Source organism: Plectrocnemia conspersa, unplaced genomic scaffold (assembly GCF_051122295.1).
Source record: "Plectrocnemia conspersa isolate PC_06_02 unplaced genomic scaffold, ASM5112229v1 ptg000002l, whole genome shotgun sequence".
Classification (NCBI taxonomy): domain Eukaryota; kingdom Metazoa; phylum Arthropoda; class Insecta; order Trichoptera; family Polycentropodidae; genus Plectrocnemia; species Plectrocnemia conspersa.
This window is the reverse complement of record NW_028277166.1, coordinates 21,082,470-21,094,780: the sequence shown is the minus strand read 5'-3', so window position 1 is coordinate 21,094,780 and position 12,311 is coordinate 21,082,470. Positions and strand designations below refer to the sequence as shown.

The window sequence follows — 12,311 nt, the reverse complement described above, 5'->3', positions numbered from 1 at the left end:
GTGTAGGGGATCCTTCATAATTACCCAGTAGAAAGCTATCATCGAACAAAATTGCTTTGCTAAACAAAACAAGATAAAAATCGTCATTTCAGAACACCCAAGTATTTAAAGAGGCGTGCGATTTAAAAGGGATTTATTTTAAGAGATTTGTACGTTTAAATAAATATTTTGCTCCATAAAACGAATTGCTTGTGCATTTATGTAAGGTAAATCTTCGGATTTTTCTTCGGAAAAGGATTCGTTGCTGAGTTATTCGTGGGGCTTTCACTATTCTTACCACTGCTTGCTCGCTCGCACCTAATCAATAATGCGCTAACAATTCGTTTTATAGAACAATTATTTTGAATACTGCTCATTTATATTATACTCTTTGAAGAGCAACTAAGCCCACAATGGTCACGCAGACTTTCGAAAACAATTTAGCATTAATATTAGTAACTAATATTCTTAATACTCTTTGCAACACGCATAGAAAACAATTTATAGGCATAGTCTGCAAAGAATAGATTATACGTATATTTTTGTCATCTCCAGGAGCGACTGTAATGATCGCCTACAAAAAGCCACCTGGAAGGGTTTAATTCAGTCATACTCAACATTTTTTTCCTCCGGACCAAATACAGATGTTTGCTGTGTTACGAGGAGACGCACTAAAAAATATGTAAATATAAATACACAAAAATATTTAAAATTTACCTATTCAAAAATGAATGTAATTTCTGATGTTGAAACAAACATATAGCTATTTTAGGCAAATCAGGTTTCTGATTGGTATAGGCTACTCTTAATACATCATCAGTAGGTCGATTTATAGATATGTTCTTTTCATATTTAATTTTAGAACTAGATGATTCACAGAGATACGTTGGGGCGAACAATGTGAGCAGTAGGTGAGCACAATTTTGTAATCTTGTATTTTTCAGCATACTCCTCTGTCTCCCTCTTTTCTATAAAAATTGTTTTCAGATTCGTATTGTTTTCAAGCTCGACGATTTCGTCAAATAACATTGCATAATCAAATCCCAATGCTGCTAGTGCTATTTTCATTTCCATGTGCTAGGGATTTTCTATAAACTTCAGACATTTCTTGATTTTTCTAAAATCCTGGAATCTAGTGTTAAATTTCTTGGATAAGGCAGATAAATAATTTGCAATTATAATATATTTTTTCGGAGAAATGTCAATACCATATTGTTTAGCTTTTATTAGGGTTATAAAATTACGCAGCATTTGGGTTTACTGTCCATTTCTTTCAAAAGACTTAAATTTTCTGTGATTCAGTTCTAGTGCTCGTATATAATTCACTATATATATATATGGCGGTTTTCATCACAGCATCTACTTCGCCGATGGAATTACGTGCTACGAAATTTTGTTGGTGTAATATGCAGTGAAATGAAAAGAGATTTGTTAAATTGTATTTCCTCTTTAATAGCAAAATAAATCTCTTTTCAGATCCGATCATAGAAGGACATCCATCGATGCATACACATTTTTTTTATATATATTAGTATTATTCTTTTCCAGAAAAGTACTAATAATATTGTGACTTTAGTTTGATTCTTCAGAGAAAGAAATTTCAAAAAATATGTTTTGTGCAATATATAACGAAAACGGCACACTAATGTTGCTGAAAAGTCGATACTTAAATCCAAAGTTAGACTAAAATATTTACAATGTCGCAAATCTTCTATGATACGTTCAAAAATGTATTATGCAATATCTTCAATGCGTCTAACGCAGGTATAATAAGTGAGTTGCATTTTCTTTATTTCTGATAATATTTTATTTTTATTGCTAAATTTATCAAACAATCTTTTGGACGCATTAATAAAACATTCCTTTAAAATCTCTGCGTCAGTAAATGCCTTTATATGTTTACCGAGTATGTAACAAATTTCATATGGTGCTTTTGTCACCACTACATCTTGAGATATCTCCACTGACATTTTTTGTTCTATTTGCATTAACTTGAAAACAATTTTAGGTGTTTTTGAGAATATTTGGTAACGATTGTGAGTGTTGCGGGCCGCTGGTTGAATTGGTCGAAACAAGCCTCTCCTAGTCAATCGCAAGTACTATACATCGACCTCGATTACTTACATCAATCCCTTTGGATACTTTTCCTCATTCGACAAAGTTGCCCAATACTGAAACTTGAATATAATTATAATTCATATCTGTACAATAAAACTGGATATCAAACAGCTCTTTCAGCATCTAACTGGCTAAGTATGACACACACTCTACTTATAAACCCAAGAATCATACCAATGTTTTTTTTTCATAAAATTGTTCAAAATATAAAAGGGAGAGATGACAATCTTATTGATTATATATAGGTGTGTTGACTTAAGGTAGAGCCCAAATATTGCCATCTCGTTCTTACCTATGAATTTTGCCAAAATAATGCTCTACCGATTGATTTCTGAATTAAGATTATGTACTGTTTTAAATGTAACTGTTGTAGATATGGCAACCATAAAATCCGTTATATTCCATATATATAACAAATATTTTTTTATAACAGGACATAGCTTCAGGTCACTGATCATATTCGAAGACAGTGCTTTGAAATTTTCCAGTAGATATAGAGTAGACCCCTCCCCCAATAACACGGTAAATTGGTGACGTGCTATTTGGGTAAATACTCTGAATTTTTTTGCAATACGTACATATGAATCAGGCGCGTGTGATGAGATATCCTCCCTTTGGCTCGCTTACACTTACAATAACAAGCATCCAATTAGCACGTCCCTAATTTACCGTGTTATTGGGGGGTCTACTGTATTTATATTTAAATGTATTTCTTGATTTTAAAGAAACAACAAAATTTGTTTTTTCTGGATAGATGAATATTTAATAAAAATAAAACGAAAATATATGGTCTAGAAATTGTATTTAGCATCTTATAATATCACCAAAACGATAAAATTACACTATGAATTAATGCGATTGATCGAAAATTAATTAACATTATAAGAAAAAGGTACAAATGTAATTTTAAGTTGCTAACATCATTCAATTCATGACCGGCACAATTTACCAAATATTTTTTGTCACAATTATTGTATATTGTAAAAACCGAAGAAAATGTCAATACTGATTTATTCTTATACATTATCATTATAATATAATCATGGTTGATCCACAGAATTTCCCTCTGACTCTTCATCCATGGCGGCGTACATAAAATCGTCTCCGTCCAAACACATGTTCTTCTCTTGAGTTGCTTCATAAGCTGGCGCCAATGGAGAAACCACGACACCATCCCAAACTGTGATTTCGCAAGATATGTCCTTGCCTATGCCTATAAAAATATTAAATCATAAATTTTGATACAATATAAAGCAAAATGATCATTATAAAATAATACCGTCTTCAAAATCTTGCAATCCGAGAAGATTGGCATAACCGCCACGCGCCAAAACTCTTAACAGAGTTTGTGCCGTCATAGTGGCTCGATCTAACTGCGCCGGTGTTAGTATAGAGTGCGCTGGAGATCTCAATCCTCTGACTGGCCACGGCGCTCCAGTCGATCCGGGTAGGAAAAGTCCTGATGCTAACAGTTGAAGTACTCGTCTAAAAAAACATGCAATCAATAATAATCTCGACCAATTCTTTCAAATTATGTAGTGAAAAACTAAAAAAATAAACCTGAAAGCAACGTTAAGTGGTAAGGCTTGGCGTGTCAAGTTGTTCATGATGGCGTGATATGCGAGAGCGTCGAGTAACCACGGAGTGAGACAAGAGAGGCCGGCATGACGAGCGCACAAATCTTTCATGAGACGTACCAATACCTGTAATACAAATAATCCATTATCTTCAATCTTCAAATCAAATCTTCTCTTCTAGCTATTGAGCACTTACCCGTATAGAAGAATGATGTGCGTTTTCTTCAAACCACATTGTGTGACCGATGGCGACACTGTGCCCCTTCAAAATTTCATAATCTAAATGTACCTATAGCACGAAAATTAAAAAAATGGTTTTACTCGGAGTAATTCAGTCAGTACTGGAATTAATACATACGTTTGGTTTGAGCTTATTTAAATTTGGTGTGATGGTCGTGACTAAAACTCGGACTGATACGTCTCCGCTGTTGATGCAGAAACCTTCTTCGTTTGTGGTCATTTTAATTTGCTCTGGCTTAAATTCGGCATCGTCTTTAACCAAATTTTTCAATTCTTCGGTAACCTTTAGATGTGCAACATTTTTTATAACGAAAGAAAATATAATAATACAATAAGAACGTTATTAGGTTGCTGCATAAATCGAGACAAAAAACATTTTAAAATGTGTACAAACAATGAAATTTAACTTAAGCAGGTGTGAATTTGAGAACTGAGTTTTAAAATCATTGATCAAGATATGGAAAAATAAATAATACATAAATATATCTCTATCTTTAAATGCTTCTAGTTATATTAGTTATGGTATTGTCTAAAATCTTATATGTGTACATATATGAGGTTTTCCCATTAGCCTTGCGTTTTTTTTCTTACATTTACAAAAATGTATAACTTTTATATATTAACGAAAATTTCACTATTCTTTTTGTTTACTGACAGTAATACTATCAATGATAATATTTAGTAATGGGATATTCTTAGATTTTTTCAACGCTAAATCAACAATGGCAGTGGAGATAAAATAATCTCAGTTAAGCTATATTATGCTTTATGAGTTTCTACTCCATCATAATTAGGGTTTGGGAAAACCCGAGTTTTTTAGACCCGACGGGTCCGGCTCTAAAAAACTTTTTTGCAAATATTCAACTATAATTTTTGTAAGTATTCAGTACTCTTTTTTATCTGAAAATAAATTCTTTTTTAATGTATCTAAACTAATCTTCTGAATTTGGCATGATATTGTCTGTTTTTTTTTAAATATTTGATTGAGTACTTTTTTTTTGTCAATAATTGTTCTGTCTGAATATCATCTTCTATATCATCTCAATCATTTTCAAATGAATGTTGTTGTAGTAGTTTTAACATTTTCTTATTGAAATATTTTTTTTAATAATTACTTTGCAAACTTAAGTACTTTCTTTAAAGGAATAATACCATTTACGATGCAGTCTAATAGCTATATAAATTCTATATATTTTGCGACCATTTATTTGAGTCTCCATTGTCATTAACAACTCGATTTTTCCTTCAGTTTTGTCTTTTTGAGTTTGTAAAGCTATTCCATGCTCACTTTTTAAGTGATTAATCATTGATAATATATTTTCATACTTCTTGATTAATATTGATGAGTATAAATTACATTTACAGCAATTTTCTGAATCCGTGCGTTGCGTGAAATAATCCCACACTTTTGCCATTTGGGTTCATTTTAATAACATTTTTTTTATTAATAATATAATTTTTAACCTTTAGAATACCAACGCTTTGTTTTAGTAGCACGCGTGTAGGGTTGAGAATTTTGGCTGTGAAATTGAATAAAGTGGACACTTTTCTGCACAAAACCGTTTGTATGGGTAAAAATGTCTTTAAAACAGACGAGTAATTACAAGTTTAGCAAATTATCATTGTTTACAGAATTTTTACTAAAATCTGCGAGATTTGGGTGTTTACACAAAAAAATGTACTTTTAGGTTAATTAATAATAAGTTCTTACTTACTGCAATACATATATTCTCAAGTCTGCGAAACAAGCCAATGGGCGACATTCGTATTAGAAAATTATTGTATGAAAAAAGAACTGGACCCGTCGGGTCTTAGACCGGGTATTTTTACCTAAAACCGCACGGATCCGAGTCCGGGTATCCGGACCCGAAAAACCCTAGTCATAATACAATACCAGTTAAAAACATCTGTAATGTAATGGACAGGGATGCCATTAAATTTAAAGTGTCAAATGTGGTTCTAAAAGTTTCGTTCCGAAAATTTCGACAGTAAATATCTACGTAATAGTGGGTTGTTAGTGAGGATATTAGGGCTGCCATCAAACCAGGTCTGAGCTTAACAATACAGAAGCTAATGCAAAAGCTCAACGTGTTGCCTACATCAATTGACATACAATTAAAAGTTAGGAAAGGTATTAATTTTCTGAGAAAACCTTGCGCAGTGAATCTCATATTGGCAATAATAAATGATTCTAGAACAGAAAGATTTATTTTTGAGTCGAATTGTTACTGAAGATGAGAAATGGATCCTTTACTTTAACAAGTGACGTAAAAGGCAGCAGTTGGATGCCAATTAATACCCAATTTTACACCAAGACAGCGCTCCCCCTCGTCATTTAAAAATAGTACCATAAACATTAAAAATTACTGCAAGTTGATAATGAATATGCGATAAAGGAAAATTATTGCAGCACACATTTATTTTTAATGTTCGTTTTGAGTCAAAGTATCTGTGGGATGTTGAATTAAGACTTTTTATAACAATATTTCGACTTAAAATAAGTGAGAATCGAATGAAACATATTTAAAAAAATATTTTCTGAATATATTTGACTGTTTTTTTTTGTTTTTACATACAACATTTCAGTTTGTTCTAATTACTAGTATTAAGATCAGCTGCGATTGAAATAATTCAGCAAAATTAATGGAACATTTTAAATACATAATTTTATCGAATTTATTGTATATACAATAGGTAATAATGTTTGGAATGAATTTGAATGAACATCAAGATCTGATCCGTAATGTTTGTTTTGTGTGGATTTGCATATAAATGAAATATCTAGAAAGAAATTAACCGCATTCGAATTAAAAAAAATAACATGAAGTTCACAAAAATTTGCGATGCACGCCTGTTTTTGAGATAAGCATTTAACGATTTGTTTCGTTCAAAGAAGAAATTTTGCGAATTTTGCTCATAGTAGACACCGCCAATACATTCTATTCACAATTTTGTTCACACAATCATTCAAAGTTATTTCGTATAGCTAGCGGATGATTTAAAATAACCTTGATTTATTTAAGCTTATGTTGAGCTTATTTATAAATTTTTTCAACAGCATGTCAACTGCACTGTATATTTTTAATAAAAAAATATTTATATAACTCCCCATAGTAAAGCGACTCAGCTAGTATTATATTCTTTGTTCTGTGATTATCATACAGTTGTTATCGCTGCTTTGATCTACGATTTTTTAGGTCTTAAATGCGCAAATTTATTAAATATTTACAATACAATACACAAGAACTATGTAGTTATTTTGATTCACTATATATTTTGAAATGTTTGTAATTAATTTGAATTACTATAAATTTTATAATTGACGGTAAAGTAGTATTGATGTATATCAACTCATGTTTTAAATGTAATGTTGATAATATTTACCGGATTCGACACATTCGCCTCGGATCACTACTTCATGAGCACCGAAGAACTACTATCAAATAAAAGTGGGAAAAAGTGTTGACATTTAGGAGATATTTAATTTTCCGGATACATTTTTAAAATAGTTAAAAAATTTGACGCAGCAACCATTTACGAGAAAAATAGTCATTGTATACTTTGTTGGCGAGTCCTTCGACGGCTTCCTTGGTCGGCAGCGTTTTCAAGACGAACACCAGCTCAGCTACGTTATCGCCTTTGAGCATCGTTCCCTGTTTGAAAGCGCCGACGTGTCTCACGGTCAACAATTGAAAGGCGGCAAAGTCGCCGGGCAACACGGCCAGATTTTCGACGACGGTTTCTATCTTAGTGACTAGACTGAGCACCGCCGCCTGTTCGGCCAGGGTGGGCGTCAGTTCGGTGTGCCTCTTTAGCAACGCCTAAAACGACACAATCGTACATTTGGTACATTTGGTACATTTGGAGCGAAAAGGGCGCCTATTTCACTCGCGTGATATTTACTTGCGTGAACGCGGTGTCGTCTGCCAGAGGACGACAACGCGGAAAAGCCATTTCGGCGAGGGCTAAATCAAAAGGTGGCCTCAGGGCGGGACGTGGCATACCACCAAATGGTCCACCACGTCCAGCAAAACGTCGCCCTCTTCCACCCCTTGAATTTCCTCGCACCATTCTCCAACTGCAATACGAACACACAACTCGATTTCATGTGACAAGACACTCACTCAAACATCGTACATTACATTTTTAATTTCACACTAATTACAACACTTAAAACTATATTTTATACCTAATGGTTATAAATGGAACGATACCGGTCAATACCCGTCAACACAATATGGCGTCTGACAATGTTTTTTATGGTTAGGTTTCGAACTAAACGCATAATATGTCGCCCATGATTTTCGACTGTTTTTAGCATCTTTCAATAAATAATTTTACTTACCTTTACAATTCCACTAATTTAGTAAGATAAAAGCATTTTGGATGCTAAACAATGAAACTTTTTTCTTGTTCATTATTATGTAAGCTAAATTAATTTATGAACTTATTACCCCGTTAGTATGACAATGGCATGAAACAGTTTTTGAATAAATTTAATTATATTAATGTAATTTAAAAACCGATAAATATGTGAAAAAGAAAAAAAATTAAAAACACCGTAGCATCCAAAAGGTTATTGAAATACTATGAATCTTAATAAAACCGAAATTAAACCCCCCCCCCCTAAAAAAGACTAAATCAAATGATCTCGGGTTATCCCTAAAAAAAAATATAAAAAAAAACAGTCTCGATTTTATTCCGAAAATATATTATTTCAGTGATATATCAGAATACATTTTCAGTGGTGGATATATATTTTTACAATTAAAAATATAATTTATCTGGCAGGTGCTAGTAAAATTATATGATTTTAACCTTTTCCATACGTAGTAATATATACATTTACATATTTTCATCATTATTTAGCCAAAATATAATTCAACTGATTTAAAATTATATGCTGCTCTAAAATGTCCCTTAAACTCAATTTTACAGTTGTGAAACGTCCACTTGCTGTTCAAATCCAAACCTAACCTAACGAAAAATTTTAAAATAAATATAGTTGGCAAATCCAAAATACAAAATTAGTCTCTGTTTGATATTGCAGTGTGTTTTAAAAATATTTTAGCGACGGGATGCGACGGGTGGCAATTAAACAAAGATTGAGCCGCTGCAGTTGTATTTTATTAAAATTTTAATTACATTGTTGTTTACAAGTAAACAAAGCGCGGGCCCGCACCGGCGTAGCCCGCAGGAATTACCAAGAGATGAGTCTCCGTCACATCAGTGCTACCAGAATGTCGCAAACTTTTTGCTATAATAAACCTAAATAAATACATATAAATAGGCCCCCTACACATAATAGCTATCCTTACCGATATTTCTATAACTATGTATCTACTATCTAGGCAGTGTTGCTTTTACACACACTATCATTTTAAAAACCCTCACACTCGACTTTTATAATGATAAATTCTTAGTTCACTTATTTACGATTTTAACAGCCAGGTATATGCAGCCAGGTATCAACGCATCAAAAAGCATCCACGATCCGACCCTTAGATTATATCTATATCAGATTTGTATGTAGAGTTATTTTATAAGAGAAATACTCGTGTTAATTAGTCTGTTTATTTGTTTGATTTACTGTCACATTTTCGACAAAACCACGGATAAAATGAATCAAATATATTAACATAATGACCCATTAGTTTATGAAAAAATCACGCGGATATATTTGCATATATATAATACATTTTTTTATAACTTTAATATTAATAAAATAAAATCTCGAGGTCAATGTTCCATTATCAGCAGCTATTTAGTTTAATTTGTTTTATGTTTATATGATACTTATTTTAAGTTGTACTCGTATTTTATGATACTATAAAAGACGAGTACAATAAAATGACCAATTTAAAAACACATTTTTTACTTAAAGGATGCATTTATTGATTCATTGCATATGGCACACGTAAAAGTCTTAAGTAGACTAAGTGTTTTACAAAAGTACATAATCGAAACTCTTTCGGTAGTTAACTCACACGCGTTCAAGCGGAGTTGTGGCGTGATAGTAAAAATAAACCTGTCTGGGGACGTGCACGATGCCTGTGCGTGATACTCCAGCGAACATCAAACGATTTTCGATTATATTCATGCATTAAATAACGCGAAAGATTATTTACACAGCTGATACGAAAAATTCGCTATTAATAACAAAAAACTGTGAGTATACAACATGTAAATATAGAACACATGCTTTAAATTGTTAAAATATTATTTTAATTTTATCCATCAAAATTTTAATATAATTAATCAATATTCACCTTAAATATTGGGTTGTACAAATTTATGTATGATGAATTTCGTCCATCTTTCTGGTAAGTGGATTCACATGCCCCCTAAAAATGCCGTCCCTGACTATTTGGTGGATGGATTACTCAAACATCCAGCCAATTTGCAACAATCAATAATAAAAGGTGGTCCTTTCCAACATTTTGTTACGTTCAACAAACGAATTCTACGAATTTCAGTCATAGTAGATATAACTGAGAAACATTCTATCCACAAATGTTTCTCTCAGTGGAAAATAAGCGGAAGAAGAAGTTGGGTATAATATTGACAGTAATTTTTAATTTTCATCATTTTTAGTACCATCAATCATTTTTAGTACCCGACCGATCAGAGGTTTTGATTTAATGCACGTATGTAACACGGATGTATATTTAACAGCAAAACCTCTAAATCTTCTGCACAGTTGAATTAACTACAACATGGCTCCATATATAGCACACATTTTTATAAACGTTTGCAACACGTTTTTTCTCCTTCAGTAGTAAAAAAGCATATTATGACAAAAATGTACTTTAGTTTTTGATATGATTAAAATTTCACAAAATTCTATTTTTTATTATTCAAATGACATCTGCTTGTCACTTTCTAAATAAAAAAGTATTATATTCGTGGTGAAAGTACATACAAGTGATGTTTCAACAAAGCTGAGATAATGGAACGAATATATGTCACAACCAATTATGTACATTCTGTTTGTCTACAATATGCATAAAATTTAGTTCCAAATGTAATTTGTATCCAATAATGTCAATTTTTCACACATAAAAAGGCATTTAGGACAATTGCCAAAACGTTATCACTATTTTATTCCCAGAAAGAAAAAAGTTTAAAGGAATATACGACAAAAATGTAAAAATAACAGGAAGTAGGAAAAACCAATAAAATTATTAGGTTTTACATTTATTTCATATCAATGAGTCACAAAGTTTTTTGTCTTTTCTATGAATTTAGCCAATTTAAACTTAACGCTTATATAGTGTTAAAATCGCGCAGATAAGATAATTTATATTTATACGGAGAATTACTATTGAGCTAAACTTTCTATTTTATTATCACTAACATTTTTTAAAATGCATCGCATTTTAACAAATTTACTTGAAAAAAATACTCGAAAATATTTTGGATATTATATGTATATTGTAATAATAAAATAGTGAAATTTTTAGTATTATATTAAAATAGCTACAAACTCTTACTTCTCTATAGTTCATTAAATTCTTGATTTTCAATAAATACATATTTATTAAAACCACTTTGTTTAATGAATTATATGCTTTAAGTTCAAAAAACATATACTTGGAAACAATCTTTTAAACTTAAATTTGCATTTTTTTAGTTATTTTCCTTACAGTTAGAGATAATAACTCATTACCGCGTAATGCTATTAGGAAACTGATAAGGATTGTATATTATCTATTTCAATAATGCCACTTAAATTTATGTTTAATTTTTTTACTTTCCAAAAGTTTCTAAATGTAAATTTATATCTAGAAACTCTGGAAAGTTCCTGTGTGGTTTGCTGATAGTACTGAATTCTATTATTCGCAAGTAGATTGAATTTTATCATAAAAAATACACTATGTATATTAAAATAGCGATCCATGCTGCTAGAGATATCCGTAGTTGTTATAAAGAGCTTACAATTAAATATTAAGACGTAAATATTGATTTCGACAATAGTGACGCATTTGGGTAACCTGTAGAAACGTTACTATATTTTTTAATGTTGAAATAGTGAAAGGTATAAGCTATCAAAATCAATCATTTATGAATCGTACGTGCGCTGCGAGTGTCGGAATAACAATGAAGTTGTTGGAACGTAATGACAACTTTGCTTGGCGCAAGTGGATCATTGAAATACGAGATAATCTTCAAAGTGACTCTGTTAAATGAAACGAAGTATAGTAGCGCAAACTTTGTATAATTGTGTCAAATTTACTATTTTGCGGTTTAGAAAAGTTGTATAATATATAGTAAGCTCTTATTATCTTTGAATAAATTATTTCCTACAAAATAGTAATTATCGTATATTATAATATTATAACTACAATGTTTGGATAGTGCTTACTTTCAATGTTGCGTCTACTGGAGCCCGCATAC

At 31.5% G+C, this 12,311-nt stretch overlaps 1 protein-coding gene across 1 annotated transcript; it reads right to left on the bottom strand.

The window, feature by feature from the left end:
* Positions 1-2,882: 2,882 nt before the first annotated feature.
* LOC148238041 (interleukin enhancer-binding factor 2 homolog) lies at positions 2,883-8,163 on the bottom strand. The gene is made up of 8 exons (XM_088206202.1): positions 8,104-8,163; positions 7,818-7,992; positions 7,475-7,735; positions 4,033-4,197; positions 3,871-3,963; positions 3,658-3,800; positions 3,377-3,582; positions 2,883-3,310 (listed from the first exon to the last, which is right to left on the bottom strand). Exons 2-8 carry the CDS (start codon positions 7,983-7,985, stop codon positions 3,138-3,140), a joined length of 1,209 nt encoding a protein of 402 aa, XP_088062328.1. The 5' UTR covers positions 7,986-7,992; positions 8,104-8,163; the 3' UTR covers positions 2,883-3,137.
* Positions 8,164-12,311: the final 4,148 nt, after the last annotated feature.

Coding starts and splice junctions, on each gene's coding strand:
- LOC148238041 (XM_088206202.1), bottom strand. CDS start 7,985: ATGGTGCGAGGAAATTCAAGGGGTGGAAGAGGGCGACGTTTTGCTGGA. Junction 7,736..7,817: donor ACGACACCGCGTTCACGCAA/GTAAATATCACG, acceptor GTGTCGTTTTAG/GCGTTGCTAAAGAGGCACAC. Junction 3,801..3,870: donor CACATCATTCTTCTATACGG/GTAAGTGCTCAA, acceptor TTTGTATTACAG/GTATTGGTACGTCTCATGAA.